Below are 15822 nucleotides of genomic sequence, written 5' to 3'. Positions count from 1 at the left end.
CGTTTATGGAAGCGAGTCTAGTCTGATTTGCCGGGCCGCTGCAACGGTCTCCTTCTCATCCCGCCCTTCTCGCAATGCCCTGGTAAGCAGCTGTTGCTCGCTTTCGGGCGCCATGCCTCCAGATTGAGGAGGTCGGCAGTCCAAGTTGGTCGGGAAAGGATAGCCGTCGCCAATGGATTTGATGGCGGCTTCTACCGCAGGACTAAAACCTTCCCGTTTGTGCAGGGCAACGACATGAGACCACGCATTCTCTATGATCTTCTGTGTGTCAATAGATTCCATGGTCTTGCCAAATGCTGAACTGATCTGGAGTAGATTCGCACTACGCTCTATGTCGTTGCTGTCGTTTTGGCCCGCGGCATGGAACAAGGCTGGATTGAAGAAGACAGCGTCGCCTTTCGACAGAGGAGCACTGACCCAACTCTGATTAAAGTAGTCGCTGAACTCAGGCAAGCGATAAGCCATGAAGCCGTCCTCGAACATCTGCGAGTATGGCAGGAAGCGAGTCGGTCCAGTCTCCAGTGGCATGTCTGAATGGGCGACAGCTCCTTGTAGAGTCAGGAATTGGCTTGCAACATGCATGGATCTGGGAAATTTGGCGCTCTCCTCGGCAGTTTGGAAGCCAATATGGTAGTCTCGGTGCGCCATCTGCGGCTTTCCACCTGGGTGCACCATATTGACCTGGGCTGTCACTTGGTAAGCAGGGCCAAGCCATGATTCGGCAGCATGCACGAGCCAAGGGTTGGAATAGTAGCGGACGAAGGTGGCGGGGTCTTTCTCAGCATGCTTTTGATAGGAGTTCCAGATCCGACTGTTACTCCCTACGGCCGCGAAATGGTCTCCCCTGGCTGTTGCTCGCTCGGCATCGATGATACTTTCAAAGACTTCATTCACTGTGTCGATGAGAGGAATGTCAGGGAGAAAGTTCCGTAGTATGTAGACTCCGGGACCAGACAGTAGAATGTGATTCCATTCATCGGAGAGGCGCGATATGGTTGCTGCATCTGCCACATCGTAACCTGACAGGTCATAGACGGGGATATTGGATGCCAAGGAATTGGCGAGAGGGTATGTCGAGGCGTGAGTAGTCTGCGCCGTCAGCTCTTTAAAGGCCGAAAGAGAGGGTTTCTGGCTCAGTGAGAAGAGCCGGGAAGATACCCTTTGTTTGATGTGGCCGTTCATCGGTTGGGATATGGGATCTGCCGAGGGAGCCATGTCGCAGGATGCAGGTCGAGATGTTTGTGACAGCTGCCGCTTTTTGTATTCCGTTGCCCTCGAGACAAGTGGATAGAGACTCCAGATTTGGAATGGGAGAAATGAGGAATTAACCAAGCTTCAGGCAATACTCGACGGTGACTACCTTAGCAGAAAACTTGGGGAAGGGCCGAGTCTCCCGGCCGCCCCCACGACCCCCTCACCGTTGCCGGCCACCCTGCCGCATCGGGCAACGCCGGCGGGCGATGAATCCCGCTCACTGCTCAGCGCAATTGTCGTTCAAGCTAACGTCCTACCTGGCCAGACACTTTGCCTGGGCTGCTTCAAGTAGAGAGTTCTGCGCCAACGTGCCATCTCTTCTCGTCCTTGACTCCTGCTTGACGCTTCTGACATCAAAGGATTGGTAACAGTAGTCGGACATACGGCCAAGACTGCCAACGGCCTCCTGTCCCCCGCACTTTAGAACCACCATGTTTCCTTCCGCGCCAGGTATTAGGGCGGATAGAGGTATATTGCCACCCTTGGGGCGTCAAGCTGTTTGGTGTTGCATGCATCTATTTGTGCAGAGTCGGCGCAAATGTGTCGGCGCCAAGACGCACGGACGCGCCAGGCAGCACTAGCACTATAGGAGAATACGAGCAAGCATACGCTGCCACTCCTTTTCTACTTCCTTGTCACACTTGCTCCCCTTTTAAATTTACCAGGCCTGAATATGTCGAAGTCTACGCCTCAAACAGTCTATGTTGTTACGGGGGCGAATCGAGGTCTGGCTCTACTGACCCTCCCTCGTCTCATGGCTGAGCCTCCCGCTAACGTGGAATGCAGGCATCGGCCTCGGTCTCGCCAAAGGGCTGCTCTCACGACCATTCCTTACCGTTGTGGCCACCTGTCGTGAGCCAGCAGTCACTTCATGCAACGCCGAACTTGCCGCTGCTCCCACTGGCGAAGGCAGCACGTTCGCCGTCTTCGCATTGGACCCGGCTACCATTTCCTCGACAGCAGAGCTCCGCGCTCGTTTCGTCAAAGAGACGGGCCTCGATCGCGTCGACGTGCTGATCGCGAACGCCGGTATGGCTACCTCAATGGGCGATGCTGTCGACACCACCGCCGAAGACCTTCAGTCTCACTTCGCCGTCAATACCACCGCGCCGCTACTTACCTTCCAAGCTCTGTGGCCGCTCATGCAGATCGTAAAGGTGCCCAAGTTGTTTACAATCTCGTCGTCCGTGGGTTCCATCGAGATCATGGAGCTGTCGGGCGGGGCGTACGGTCCGAGCAAGGCAGCGCTGAATTGGTTGACAAAGAGGTTGCATGTTGAATGTGAGAAAGAGGGCTTGGTTAGCGTGGCAGTGCATCCTGGGTGAGTTGTTTTGCCAGAGGAGGTGGCGATGGCTTACACATTGCAGTTGGGTGCAAACCAGTAATGGCGAGTACGCAGCTAAAGCTTGGGGTTATCCCGGCAAACCACCGTTGACAGTCGAGCAGAGTATCAAGGGTGTTCTTGAGGTGGTGAGCAGAGACGAGACAACTATGCCTTCACATCTACTGACGGTTATCAGGTCGACAAAGCTGCTCGTGACACCACGTCCGGGAAATTCGTCTCCTACGATGGCCAGATCCTGCCTTGGTGAAGTTAGGAAGGGCAAGCGTGCGCCGAGTCAGCGTCTGTTGTGGTGTATCGGCACCGGCGTAGCAAGACGCTAAGGGCAGAGCACGCGATAGAGATAACAACCATGATAGCCGCTCCCATCTAGACTTCGATGCCACGCAAAACTCTGTTGTGAACTCTGATACAGTTCCTCACCATATAAGCACTCGTCCTTCTATCAGCCTTCGTCTGTTCATCATCGCGAAGACCGGCACATCTCAAATACACGCTACCATGAAAGGGGTCACAAAGTAGGAGCACATCCGAGGCGAAAATTCGATGAGCTTTGGGGATCTGCCAGTAGCAACTTTCCAGCCATCAATTGGCAGCAAATGCCTGCCAATGCGGGGACCGTTGGGATGCAACGATGACTAACGGGACGTCACATTCGCGCGCGAGGGAGGCCAAATGTGTGGTAGATGCGTGTCTTTGGTGGGCGCAATTCGTCCTGCAAGGCTGGAATTTCAGGGGGGCGCCACCCGGGTGTCTCTTAGGTGAATGGTTGGGGATTCCAAGCGTGCGTCAGGCCGCCTGAATGGCGGGGCTAATTCTGCTCGCTTGGCCCCGCAGCTGGGTTTGGTAGGGGAGAGTTGGGCAGATTGCTGATTCCAGCAGCTAAGAGAGAGGAACGTTCAGTACTGACGCCTTCTATATCCAGGATCTATAGCGACTGTAGGTTGCTCAGAGCCTGGCAGTCAAGCTTGTGCCGCCGTTGACCCTGGTCTCGCCTTCACACCATTGTCCCAGGATCTTTCGATCGATCTTCCCGATGGTATTCCTGGGAATTTCATCGACCCATCGTACGCCGCCCCTCAGCCATTTGTGGTTTGCAAGTCTCAACTTGATGGCGTCGTTGATGGCATCAGTCGTGCAAGCCGCGCTCTCGCGGACGACATAGGCTCGGGGGAGCTCATTCCCATCCCCTTGCGGGACACCGATCACCCCGACATCCCTGACGCCTGGCACAGTGATGATGACTGATTCGAGCTCAACCGGCGGGACTTGATTGCCCTTGTACTTGATCAACTCCTGCGGACAATGTTAGTCTCATGTGTATCGCTCTAGAGGTCAAGTTTGCCTTACCTTGTACCTTCCTTTGATGAAGACCTTCTCATCCTGCCCAACCACCGCAATGTCACCTGTCTTGAGGAAGCCATCATGCGTGAAGGCGTCGGCCGTAGCTTTGGCATTATTGAAGTAGCCCTTTGTCACATTTGGTCCCTTTATGCACAATTCGCCCATTTGACCTTTGCCGAGCTCGCTGCCCTTCTCGTCAATCACCTTGGCTAGCATGTTCGGCATCAGACGTCCAGTGCTTTCCTCCGTGTCGATCTCATGCAGTGGGAATTGGGTGGCTTCGCATGTAGCTTCGGTCATACCCCAATTGCAGATGAGCCCAATGCCTTCTGGGAACATATCGCTCACGGCCGATCGAAGATCATTGGTCAGCAGCGAACCGCCTGACATGCCAAATCGAACAGACTTCAGGTCGTCTTTAGTGTACTCGTTGACGATTCTTTGCCAAATGGCCGGCGCGAGGAACAGAACCGAGAGCCTGAATTTGCGCACGTATTCCATTAGCAGCGGCAGGTCGTATTTGGGGACTTGGTAGACCTGCCAGCCTATCGCAAGGGGCAACATGGCATGTAGAATAACGCCGGCCGCATTCGAGTTGGGAAGCACGCCAGGCATTGCCGGGTATCTTCCCTCGGAGCGGATCAGTCGATAACGAGGCTCAAAGTGATACATGATCTGTTTTATGTTGGCAACAAAATTGGCGTGGCTCAACCGCACTCCTTTCGGCAGTCCTGTTGTGCCGGAGGAGTAGATCAGGCATGCTGTCCGGTCTGCTAGGACAGCAGGGTCCGTGATAGGCTTCCAAGACAGCTGTTGTGACGTTAAGATCGTCTGCCCTGTCCTCGCCTCTTTGATGTCAAGAGTGGGCGAGTGCATCACCATAAGCTCTGGCAATTCCTTCAATTCGCATTGACGTAGCGCATCCTCTGCCACGGCCCGTGTTTGCGGCGAACAGATGAGGATCTTCGGGCCAGAGAGGTTCATTTGCCGTGCGAGCTCGAAAGCCGTGGCGGTCGGCGGACATGTTGCACATATACCTTCGGCGCACAATGTGCCAAACTCTGTGGGTGCAATCATGACCTGATTCTCGACGAAGTGGATGACAACATCGTGGCCTGGACGATGCTGGCCAATGCCGCGAGATCGGAGGCTGTATCCGATCTGCTGTGCTAGCTGCCGTGCCTTGCCTTTCGTCACTGTGACTGTCGGGTTGGAAGGGCTGAGCCAGACCGCATCATCCTCCTGAAATCTGTCCGAAGCGAAAAGGAAGCTGAGGAGATCCTGCTGAGGAATTTCGATCTGGAATGGCGAAGAGAAGATCATGGCGTCGTCTGAGCAGGTTCAAGTGGTACGTGCAAACACCCGTGAGATGGCCATGCTGAGTACAGCACCACTACCCCAGGCCGGAGCCTGTATTGGAGACGGTGGGACGTGAGGCACAACATGTGGGGTCCTGGGGTAACGTGTGGGGATGCAAGCGACGCGTCGGGGGAGTGCTTGCGAGCATGCAGCCTCTGGTCCATATTTCCTGCTCCTTCGAGAGAGCAGCTACTGGTGCTCAAGCGGAATAATGTCTCTACCACCACTCAAGGGATTAAGAGGTAAGTCGAAAGGCTCCCCAATACGAGCATGTGCTGACTAATCAGTCTTGGAGTTGGCGGGGTAAGAGCGTGCACGCGCCGCACTTCGACGTCTACTGATTTCTCCTTCGAACAGCTTAGCTCCGTCAAACTTCGCCGGTCTCATTCTTGCTGATTATGGCTGTGATGTTGTCCGTGTTGACCGCCCTGGCGAAGTCTTCGGTCCCAAAGACTCGCTTGTAAGAGGCAAGCGATCCATAGTCATCGACCTGAAATCCGACAGCTCTCGAAATGTCTTCCTGCGTCTCGCCAACGCTGCTGACATAGTCATTGATCCCTATCGACCTGGGGTACTGGATCGCTTAGGTGTTGGCGCCAATGTACTCTGCGCTTCGAACCCGCGATTGATATATGCTCAGCTTTCCGGGTACAGAGCAGACAGCCTGGTCTATGGTCAGCGTGCCGGCCATGACATCAACTATCTCGGCGTATCCGGAGTCCTCTCGCTCTTTGGCCGTAAGAATGAAGCTCCCGCTCCCCCTGGCAATATCCTTGGAGACTTTGCCGGAGGTGGTCACGTCCTTGTTACTGGAATTCTCCTTGCGCTTATTCATCGAAGCTCGACAGGTCGAGGACAAGTCGTCCGCGCCAATATGGTGGACGGGGCCGCATATCTGGCAACGATGCCCCGGCAGCATCTCACACAACCTGCTTGGAACAGACCCAGGGGCGAGAATCTGCTGGATGGTGCGGCTCCATTTTACGAGGTATACAAGACGGCAGATGACAGGTATATTACTGTTGGTGCACAAGAGCCTCAATTCTACGCTCAGCTCTTGACTGGCCTTGGCATGAACTCTTCGGAGCTTCCAGACCGCAATGAGCGTACTAACTGGCCTGCTTTGAAGACAATTTTCGCCAACAAATTCAAACAGAAAACGCTGGCAGAATGGCGAGCAATCTTCGACCACACCGACGCCTGTGTTGCACCTGTTCTGCATATGGATGAGACTGAGTCGCCTCATAAGCCATTGGTCGAGCTATCTGAGTCTCCATCCCTGGACATTTCGGAGCAGCAGTTATTCCCACAGCTGTCCAAGAATCATGGGGCTGGCAACCTTCTGAGAGAATGGCTCCCGCGAGATTTTCGAAACATCGTTGTCGACGATATTGGTTCTCGGGTATTAGCTCCGAAGTTGTAGTCTCCAATATCACAATGTCCACCTCCAACCTTCGATGCCATTGATCACAATATCGCCGCGCTCTGCCTTCCGATTCCCGCGGACGTTGATTGGCCAAACAACAATGCAACACAGGATCAGACATGCCTGGAGAGCCATCGTGATCGCCAGTCCAGTGCTATAGGTCGGGGCTTCTTTAGCCATGTATACCGTGCTGCCAATTACACCGCCCACGACACCTCCTGCTATGTTGAGAACCGCCACGAGGTTGGCTTTGGCTGATCCAACAATGTTATTCTGGCCAAAGATGAGGATCGCAGAGTTATTCGATTGGCAAGCGGAAACACACAGGCATAGACCTGCGTAGCGAGTTCCTGGCGTTAGATGGATCTGTGACACCAGACCGAGACCAACGATTCCGACGCAGCCCTGGAAGATGATGATCGGTAACCGGCGATGGATGTGATCAGCCAGGAATGAACTGGACCACTGCTCGAATCAGCGGGGCCCTCATGGAGCTATACTTGAACTCACCAAGAAACCACATGCAACAAGATACGGCGCTAGTTGTGTGAGTTGCAGCTATGTGGGAGCAGATAAACTCACGTGCACTGTGGAGCGTGGCTTGAAGGCCACTGTACCCCAGCCCTGTCAAAATGGTTGGGACAAAGAAACCCATGCCATATCTGAAGCGGTCAGCACAGTCTCACAAGAGATGATCGACCTACACCATGCAGACGTTGCAGAAGTACATGAATGTCACCAGCCAAACTCTCCAATCTGGTTACGTTAGTCTGATTGAGCAACCTTTGTGAGACACCGACCTTTCAAGTCCTTCAAGTTCTTCCATGAAATCTGCTCCGTATCGACGTCACCTTTGTCGGCCTTCAGCTGCTGCATACGAATCGTCCGCTCCTCCAGTGAGAGGAACTTGGCCCTATCTGGGAAGTCCACCACGAATAGCAGGGTTGGGATAGCGCACACAGCCGTCACTGTGCCTTCGATCTATGGAGGGTCAGTTTGCAGATGAGCAAATGTATCCGGCTTACAGTGAAGATCCATCGCCAACCTCGAAGATTTCCCAGACCTTCCATCAGCGCCAATGCATATGCTAATACTCCAGCGAATGCAGATGCGATGATTCCAATGCTGTACATCAAAGCCAGTTTCTGGTGAGCCTGATATCTCTTATACCAAGCCGAAATCAGAACAACGGTTGCGGGAAACGTGGAAGCTTCGAATGCGCCCACAAGGACTCGGCATACTGCCAGGATCGACCAATGCTGGACGTGACCTTGCGCAATCGTCGAGACACCGAAGCCCAGCATCAAGAATGCCAAAGTCCGGGCAACTCCGAATTTGACCAGAGCCATATTTCCAGGAAGCTCGGCACTGGAGTCGTTAGTGATGCATCTCCTAGTCTTACGGGACGTACAGCATGTAAGCCGGAAAGAAGACCAAGAGACAAATCGAGTATGCCGCTGGGTTGCCAGTCATCTTCAAGTCTTGCTCCATTCCAACCACCTTGGCGTGCCCAATGTTGATGCGGTCAATGATGGAGAGCGAGTATCTGTTCGTCAGCATTATCCGCCGCGGGACAGCGGCTCACTTACACCAAGGACAGCATGGGAAGCAGACGCCAATCGATCTTTCGTCCAAGCTTCTTTGCCGCAACAGTGCTGACCGCCGGCTCATGGTCTTTCACATCCTCTTGAACCTCGACATGCAAAGCGGCTTCAAGCTTAGGGGCTTCTTCCAGTGGCGTGGCCATTTCGAAAGGTAGTTGCTACGGTGACAGTTGATGTTGGCTGAGGTGCCGGTCGTATGCTGTGGGTCATGTTATATGTTAATCTCAGCAGGTGATCCTCGTGTTGAGTTGGGGTACGAAGAGACGGAGCAGTCAAGAGTTTGGGGATCTGCATGAACATCTTCTTCCGTCCAATCTCGATGCTGTTCAACGGATACCAACAGCATTGATCTCGGTCTATGGTTCCAGTTCAGCCACCTCCTCTCTCGCTTATGAACATGCCAAGAAAATACGCGGTTCGGCAGTAATGTTGCGGAGGGCATTGTTGGGGATCTCATTCCTACCCCACGGGGAGCACGCAAGCCCCACATGGCATTCAACAACGTGAGTCCTTTGCTCGCATGAGCCATGGTAGGTACTCGAGAGATCGCTACACAACAATGGACCCCAGATACGTCGTTGAGCTACCACACCTTGGTCTGTGGTTGTACCTTGTCATCTTATGCTTGCTTGCCGGAGTCACTTATACCATCGTCAGGCGCGATGCGCGGCGGAAACACCTGCCGCCACGGGTCAAAGCATGGCCCCTCATCAATCATACTTTCATGCAAGTCAAAGATGATCCTACAGACATGCTCAAGGAGTGGGCTCGAGAGTATGGCGAGGTATTCCGCACTCGCAGTGGCGTGACGGATTTCATCTGGTTGAACTCGAGGGAGGCAGTCAAGGAACTGTTTGACCGGAGGTCTGCCATCTACTCCAGTCGACAGCCGATGCCAATGGCTCTTGATGCCGCCACCGGGGTAAGTGATGACAGTGTTCCCTCAGCAGAAGCTGATCATTCAAGGGCAACCGAGTCACCTTCATGCCTTATGGCAAGCGTTGGAGAGCCGTTCGTAACATCATGCACCGCACTCTGACCCTCAAGAATGCCGAAGCCTACTCGGTCATCCAGGACTTTGAATCCAAACAACTCATGGTTGACCTGCTGGAAACTCCGGACGATTTCTACATGCACAATCGGCGGTACGCGGCTAGTGTCATCTTCCAAATCACGTACGGCCGTCGTATACCGCAGTGGGATTGTCAAGACATCAAGGAGATCTTTGAGGTTCTCGGCCGTTTCGTCCAGGTCCGTCGGCCGGGTGAGTGGTTTGTGGACGTTTTTCCTTCATTGGCGGAATCACGATTCTTCGACTTCATCAGCTCATGGCGTAAGGTCGGCAGATCGTTCTTCGAGGCCGACAATCGCGTCTTTCGGCGGTTATGGCAGCGGATGCAGGCTGATGTTGCGTCTGGTACGGTCAGCAACTGCTTTGGAAAGGACTTCATGGAGGCTCGCAAACTGAACAAGTACGATGAATCCATTGATGATGTCCAAGCAGCCTGGCTCTGTGGTGGCCTCGTAGAGGCTGGTTCTGAGACGACTTCAGCGGCCTTGAACAATTTTGTCAAGCTGTTGCTGTCCAATCCCGAAGCTCAGAGGCGTGCACACGAAGAGCTAGATGCAGTGGTTGGCTCGGACCGCCTACCAACGTTCTCTGATGAGCCTAATCTGCCTTATATTCGCGCTATGTGCAAGGAGATCCTTCGCATGCGGCCGGTCAATAAGTTTGGAGTCAATCACATGAATACCGAGGATGACTGGTACAAGGGATGGTTCATTCCGAGAGGCTCTGTGGTGATGATCAATATGTGGGCTATCCAGTACTCTGACACGTGGGAGGAGCCAGAAAAGTTCGAGCCAGCGCGCTACCTGGGTTGGGACTTGACTGCTGCGGAGAGCGCTGTTGCGGAGCCCAGCAAGAGGGATCACTACACTTATGGGGCCGGAAGGAGGATCTGCGCTGGCATTCATGTCGCAGAGAAAAGTATCTTCATCAATGTGGCTCGGATTCTACATGGATTTGACCTCACGTTGGCGACGGATGAGTTTGGGCGGGACATCGAACTCGACTTCACGACTGCCACCCTGAATAAGGGTAGTGGAACGGTAAGTCAGCCGTTCCCGTGCAAGATCACGCCGAGGAGTAAGAAGCATGCTGCCTTGGTGAGGCGTGAATGGGCAGAAGCAGAGGACAGAGGCTTGGATGCGGAGATCCGCACCATGTTCTGGGGAGTGTCGCGCACGGTGCAATGAGAAGGATGAGGTTTGGAGGATGCCAGTACTAAGGAGCTCTCAGCTAGATGGCAGACTGCTTTTGCTAGATCTGTGCAAGGGCTGTCATTAAGGGCATCTCTCGAAGTTTTGGGACAGATGGAATCATGTCCGCGTGCTGCAGCCTTGTTATAGAGAAGCCGTTACATATGGATCAATGCCTTCCACCTCCACCGCCTGCTTGGCGGCCTGTCGTCGGTACAACTCAGTCACCAGTGCTGTGTATCTGGGATATTGCTTCATCTCAAAGCCATCGGTAGACCCCCAGCGGTAGAACACATACAGATAGGCATCCACAGCCGTGAAGCGATTACCGACGGCGTGACATGACACCAGCTGTCCTTCTATTAGGTCGTAGCAGTCCTTAACGGTCTGGCGAGCCTTGAACTTGATCGCTGTATGTAGAGCAGGGTCATCCAGGTAACGGCCGGGACGTATCAAGCCACCGTATCCTTGTCCGTGGAGTGTTCCAGAGATCCAGTTCATCCATTCAAGGACGCGAGTGCGTTCGAGGTCAGTCGATCCCATCAGGTGCTTGTCCGGGCAGAGTTGGGAGATGGCCAGCATGATTGCTGGGGATTCGGTGATCGTCTCATCATCGATTGTCAGGACAGGCACGCGGAGTTTTGGGTTGACGTGGCTGAAGGAGGTTGGAAATCCTTTGGCAACGCTGAGGCTGGTGGTTGAAAAGGGGACGCCAGCCTCGTGCAGGAGGATGTGTGATGCTAGGGAGCAGGAGCCCGGGCAGTAGTAGAAGTGGATGCGAGCCATGCTGAGGAACAGGGCAGAGCATTTGCGTCCAGAACAATGCTGTCCTTATACTCCGTACTCGCTCTACGTATCCGCTGTGGCTACGAGCGTGTTAGTGCGTCTGGAGCGGCTTACAGCAGCAAGAGTATGGTAGAGCGGCAGTCGACTAACCGCTCTTAGCAACCTGACCGGCAGCCAGGTTCATGCGATTAGACAGCCAACCTAAATGGTTTCCATACCTTAGTAGTTCAGTGTCTTGTGCAATGATCAAGACGGAGACACAGGACTAGGCTCGTTCGGTGTAGCTGGGACGAGGTGCCTGGAAACTATTATGGGGAGCGAGACCCCAGACTCGATTGCGAGCAGCTCGGCGCTTTAGGTCACTGCTCCACACCTCCAACGTTGCGATCACAGGCGTCCGTGCGCATATGATTAGGAGGATCTCCTAGGCAACTTATGATCAAGCGCACACAGTGAACGGCTCGCAGTGGCTTGTACATGTTTGCTTGCAAGAAAGTCCTGCAAGTTACTGCATTGCTTGTGGTTAGCGCACTGCCGAGAAGATCCCGGACTTGGGCGGGGAATGTGCTAATTGGTGGGCGCGGAAACTGCTCGAACTGGAACACAGGCTGACCATTGCAACATGGCTCACGGGTCCTCTGCGTTTTGAGGCAATGCACTATTTACGATCAGCGGGAATAGTCACGAAATCAGGCGCGTTGGACGCGTACTTTTTCAGGCAGAATTGTATTCAGGCTCTATCACGATTCGCCTTGTGAGGGATGAACAGAGCGGTCCCTGCACGGGTACCATCGACGTGTTTGCCCTCCCCTCTAACGACCGTATTGCCCATGCGCGATCGCCAGTCATCTCCTCGGCCAGTTCAAAACTTATTCCTGTATAGTGTTAGTATCAAAGTTGCCCGAGTGCTATGTGTGATGGCAACTTACGCCGCAGGAAGTGCAGTTGCAGCTAGAGCCGCAGTTGCAGCTGCTAGGACCGGTGCATGTGCAAGGACCCATGTTGGATGAAGAGGATGTTGTGAATTTGATGTCGAGGTTGGTGTTTGTTTTATGGTGCGGTGAATGTGTTGAGCGCGGTGTGAGATATAGCTATGCTATTAACAGGGCTGCGTGAAGCGTTTATATAACGACAAAGGGCAACGCACAAATATCGCAGGGCTCCAGGGTCTTGCCCCACCCCTTGACGTCGCCCGAGAGGCGTCAAGTGTCCCCTAACGCTTGCGAGTGGCCCAACCTAAGTCCACTGTGCTCCGCTCTGCGTGGCTTTTGCGTTGTTCGCGGAACATTTTGCGCGCCTTTCGCGTTGTTCGTGGAGCAACTTGCATTCCCTGTGCGTTGAATGTCTTGCTAACCTTTGCAAACTGGCTTGCGCCGAACTCCGACCAGCGACTCGCTCCTCCTATGCAGATACAGATGCCCGCGGTGCTTCTCCCACGCCTGAGTCTTTACAGCCAGATCCGGGTCTCAAGTAGGATTGCTGCGGAGATAACAAGAGCGAGGATGGGACCTTATCTTCGGTAACACAACTCTCAGAGCTCACACCACTGCGATGTCGATGATCCACCTCTGAGCTCTGCCAGCTTCGAGATCATTGACGATATCTCTCTACCATCAAGGCTCGCTCCAGACAAACTGAAATGGGCGGTGGGCTAAGTATGCCTCGCCGATGGACAGACGTCGATTGTTTCCATTGCACCGTATCGCTGCGCCCTCCCGAGCTCTGATGCAGGGCAGAGCTTTTTCAACTGCGGTGCAGAACGTTGTCGAACCGTGAATGCACAGCTCGTGCGCGAGTGGGACGAAACAACTCACAATGGCCATGGAAGAGAGCTGTTAGCCGGTTGATTGCTGCAAAAAATCTACTTCATGGCTGACCTACCAGACAGGGAGCTCTCGGATGCTAGATACCAGATAAGAGCTTCACGTTATTGAACAAGGAGGGCTGGCGGATATCTAAAGATAGATATGTCTAACGCATAGCCATTGCTCCCACCTCACGATCGAAGCTAGGGTCGACAAATGCCGCCGACAGCGAGATGCCTCGTGCCAAGATTCGCCGGCAAAGGCGGGGTCTTTCTACTACGGCACAGTTGATCCCCTATTCAGTTCCCACAGTCCACCTCACGAAAGTCGTACGGACATTGAAGACTCCGATGGCGTATTGTAGACCCTATTGGCTGTCTGAGAAGAAGCTGGGGCGTGCTCTTTTCATGCTGCGGACAAAACGTGCTCATTCTGCTCAAAATCTGCTCATCGACGCGACCGTTTTGGGCAGGTCCGTCAATCCAGGTTAGGCTCACGACGCACGTTTTGGGAAAGAGTACTATCGCGGACTAGTGCTTTCATCTAGCATTCACACGTCAGAAGAATTGGACATACACATATACGTCGAGCAAGTCCTCAAGCTCGAGGGGTATATCACTTGGCAATGGCTTTCCTGGTAGGCTTATTGTACACTTGGTGGACCGGGGACACAGCCCTCCATAGCTTTCTGTTCTGCCAGTTTCTGATTGGACTCCCATTCTTTGTCTTCAACACTTACGTATTGTACCAGCTACAGGTAGTCGGATACCTAATCGGAACTGATCTCGACGGACTGCCATGCACCACATACTGTATGGTCAACTGGGCCGGATCGCAGCTGGATTTGAACTCAGTCCTCCTCTATTTGAATGCCTTTGCATTCGGGCTCGGAGGCCTCCTCACTCTATTCTTGTCAGCCTACTCTGACTTCTGGTGTAAGGATCAATGCACTCTCAGAGGCTGTCTATCTGACCTTTGCCAGCTCGGAAACACCTTCTCGTTACATTCTTCATCATTTGCTACGGCGCTATTTCTCTACCAGCATATTGGCTCCAAGATTCTACCAATAAGCAATTCCAGACACTGACAGGGCTCTATATACTCTTCAACATCGTGACCCTAATCTTGATCGCCCTTCTCAACATCTACATCCCACACTGCATGCGAGCCGCAACGACATCGGACGTCGACAGGACAGATCTTCGCCAAGAACACATTACAGACAAAAGCGACGCCTCAGACGCGCCACCAACCTCACCCGATGCAATGGGGAGCGTTAGAAGGAAGTATGGCTTCAATATGTCCGTCTTTGGAATGGTTGCAAATGGAGTTGGTGGAATCGTGGTCTATGTGGTCGTGATTGTCTTATCCGTGACCTTGTCTGGCACGGCAGCACAGTCTTCGTGAGTTCATGCAGCTGTTCAGGCGTGGAGCACTGACAAGCTGCACAGCGGTCTACTCGTCTCTACGATAGTCGGTTTCATCACTGTGGCTGGTGCGGCTGTCGCATATTACGGACTGCCTGCCATTCCATCGAGGCCTGCATCGCAATTGGAAGGCTGGAGCCGGCCACTAATCGAATGTAAGTCCGTCGTTTACCTAGTACATCACATCCCTGGCTAAACCTGGGCAGTCTTCATGCCGTTCAAAGACCTACTCACTCGCAAAAACATGGCAGCCATCCTCGTCTCGTATACGATCTACACGGACTCGACGTTCGCCGTCAGCTCCGTCATTAGCCAGCTATTCATAGCTGAGGTTCGACCGAGCACATTGGAGTTCTCACTCTATTCCCTCGCTCAAAGCCTATTCCTCATGGGCTGTACCCTGGCTTTCCTCTGGATACGCCCATACTTTCGGATGGGACTCGAGATGTGGCTGCTTATTGGATACGCCCTGATCCTTGTTATTCCTGTGTGGGCATGCATAGGTTTTTCGAGTGCGAACTTCGGATTCAAGGTGGGTTGAGCCATGTGGCAAAGAGTTTCTGCTGACACCTGCCCAGAATCGGTGGGAGTTCTACGTGCAACTGTTCATCTTCCAGACGTCAGGCTCGCTTGTCAACGCTTCCTTTCGTGTGTTGTTCTCGGAGATGATACCGGTCGGTAGCGAGATTCGGTGGTTCGGGATGCAGCTGGTCCTGTCGTGCGCTACAGTACAGTCAAGCGTTTTCCTTTGTGCTGGTCTCTGCTAACGTGGGTAACAGGTCTGGGTGAACTATGTTGCAAGCGGACCCCTGCAGAATGTGACACACCAGCTCCGGTTCCCTCTCGTCATCAGCCTCATTTTCCTGGTCTTCGCACTGAGCGTCGAAAGCTGTCGAGTCACGCTTCCAACATTCCAAGCCGATTTGCGGAAATGGCACGATCTTGATCACGGTACTGCTACCAGTGGTCGTAGGGATGAAGAGATCGACAAGATTCCCGGGCGGCATGACCATGCTATGACCGAGAAGTCCTTACAACAGCTGTAAGGACTGGCTCGGGGCGGGGCCTTCTACCTACACAAGAGGCTCCTCTCGTGTGAGGTGCTGAGGATGCACCTATCATGCGAGGAAAGAACCTTAGAGGGCGAGACTCAATTCTCCTTGACTGCGGTTCATCCTTTGGTCAAGCAAAGATTGGAGGTTTGTCTGACTGG

General features: G+C 53.5%; 8 protein-coding genes across 8 annotated transcripts; 4 read left to right on the top strand and 4 right to left on the bottom strand.

The window, feature by feature from the left end:
• Positions 1–3: 3 nt before the first annotated feature.
• On the bottom strand, positions 4–1215 carry HMPREF1541_09073 (uncharacterized protein; the record flags this gene model as incomplete). Its single annotated transcript, XM_008723391.1, has 1 exon — positions 4–1215. The coding sequence occupies one exon, from the start codon at positions 1213–1215 to the stop codon at positions 4–6; it is 1212 nt and encodes a 403-aa protein (XP_008721613.1).
• Positions 1216–1927: 712 nt separating this feature from the next.
• HMPREF1541_09072 (uncharacterized protein) lies at positions 1928–2846 on the top strand (the record flags this gene model as incomplete). The annotated part of the gene is made up of 4 exons (XM_008723390.1): positions 1928–1979; positions 2041–2575; positions 2622–2724; positions 2775–2846. 4 exons carry the CDS (start codon positions 1928–1930, stop codon positions 2844–2846), a joined length of 762 nt encoding a protein of 253 aa, XP_008721612.1.
• A 698-nt stretch (positions 2847–3544) lies between these two features.
• HMPREF1541_09071 (uncharacterized protein) lies at positions 3545–5263 on the bottom strand (the record flags this gene model as incomplete). The annotated part of the gene is made up of 2 exons (XM_008723389.1): positions 3545–3892; positions 3947–5263. The coding sequence occupies 2 exons, from the start codon at positions 5261–5263 to the stop codon at positions 3545–3547; spliced, it is 1665 nt and encodes a 554-aa protein (XP_008721611.1).
• A 247-nt stretch (positions 5264–5510) lies between these two features.
• On the top strand, positions 5511–6722 carry HMPREF1541_09070 (uncharacterized protein; the record flags this gene model as incomplete). The annotated part of the gene is made up of 3 exons (XM_008723388.1): positions 5511–5541; positions 5587–5602; positions 5657–6722. 3 exons carry the CDS (start codon positions 5511–5513, stop codon positions 6720–6722), a joined length of 1113 nt encoding a protein of 370 aa, XP_008721610.1.
• Positions 6723–6731: 9 nt separating this feature from the next.
• On the bottom strand, positions 6732–8285 carry HMPREF1541_09069 (uncharacterized protein; the record flags this gene model as incomplete). Its single annotated transcript, XM_008723387.1, has 6 exons — positions 6732–7190; positions 7261–7387; positions 7430–7481; positions 7526–7706; positions 7751–8093; positions 8137–8285. The coding sequence occupies 6 exons, from the start codon at positions 8283–8285 to the stop codon at positions 6732–6734; spliced, it is 1311 nt and encodes a 436-aa protein (XP_008721609.1).
• A 603-nt stretch (positions 8286–8888) lies between these two features.
• HMPREF1541_09068 (uncharacterized protein) lies at positions 8889–10588 on the top strand (the record flags this gene model as incomplete). Its single annotated transcript, XM_008723386.1, has 2 exons — positions 8889–9251; positions 9296–10588. 2 exons carry the CDS (start codon positions 8889–8891, stop codon positions 10586–10588), a joined length of 1656 nt encoding a protein of 551 aa, XP_008721608.1.
• A 147-nt stretch (positions 10589–10735) lies between these two features.
• HMPREF1541_09067 (uncharacterized protein) lies at positions 10736–11377 on the bottom strand (the record flags this gene model as incomplete). The annotated part of the gene is made up of 1 exon (XM_008723385.1): positions 10736–11377. One exon carries the CDS (start codon positions 11375–11377, stop codon positions 10736–10738), a length of 642 nt encoding a protein of 213 aa, XP_008721607.1.
• Positions 11378–14481: 3104 nt separating this feature from the next.
• HMPREF1541_09066 (uncharacterized protein) lies at positions 14482–15655 on the top strand (the record flags this gene model as incomplete). Its single annotated transcript, XM_008723384.1, has 5 exons — positions 14482–14585; positions 14634–14764; positions 14816–15141; positions 15188–15337; positions 15389–15655. 5 exons carry the CDS (start codon positions 14482–14484, stop codon positions 15653–15655), a joined length of 978 nt encoding a protein of 325 aa, XP_008721606.1.
• Positions 15656–15822: the final 167 nt, after the last annotated feature.

This window comes from Cyphellophora europaea (genome assembly GCF_000365145.1).
Source record: "Cyphellophora europaea CBS 101466 unplaced genomic scaffold supercont1.9, whole genome shotgun sequence".
NCBI lineage: Eukaryota > Fungi > Ascomycota > Eurotiomycetes > Chaetothyriales > Cyphellophoraceae > Cyphellophora > Cyphellophora europaea.
The sequence above is the reverse complement of the archived record's forward strand: the minus strand, read 5'-3'. Positions and strand labels throughout refer to the sequence as shown.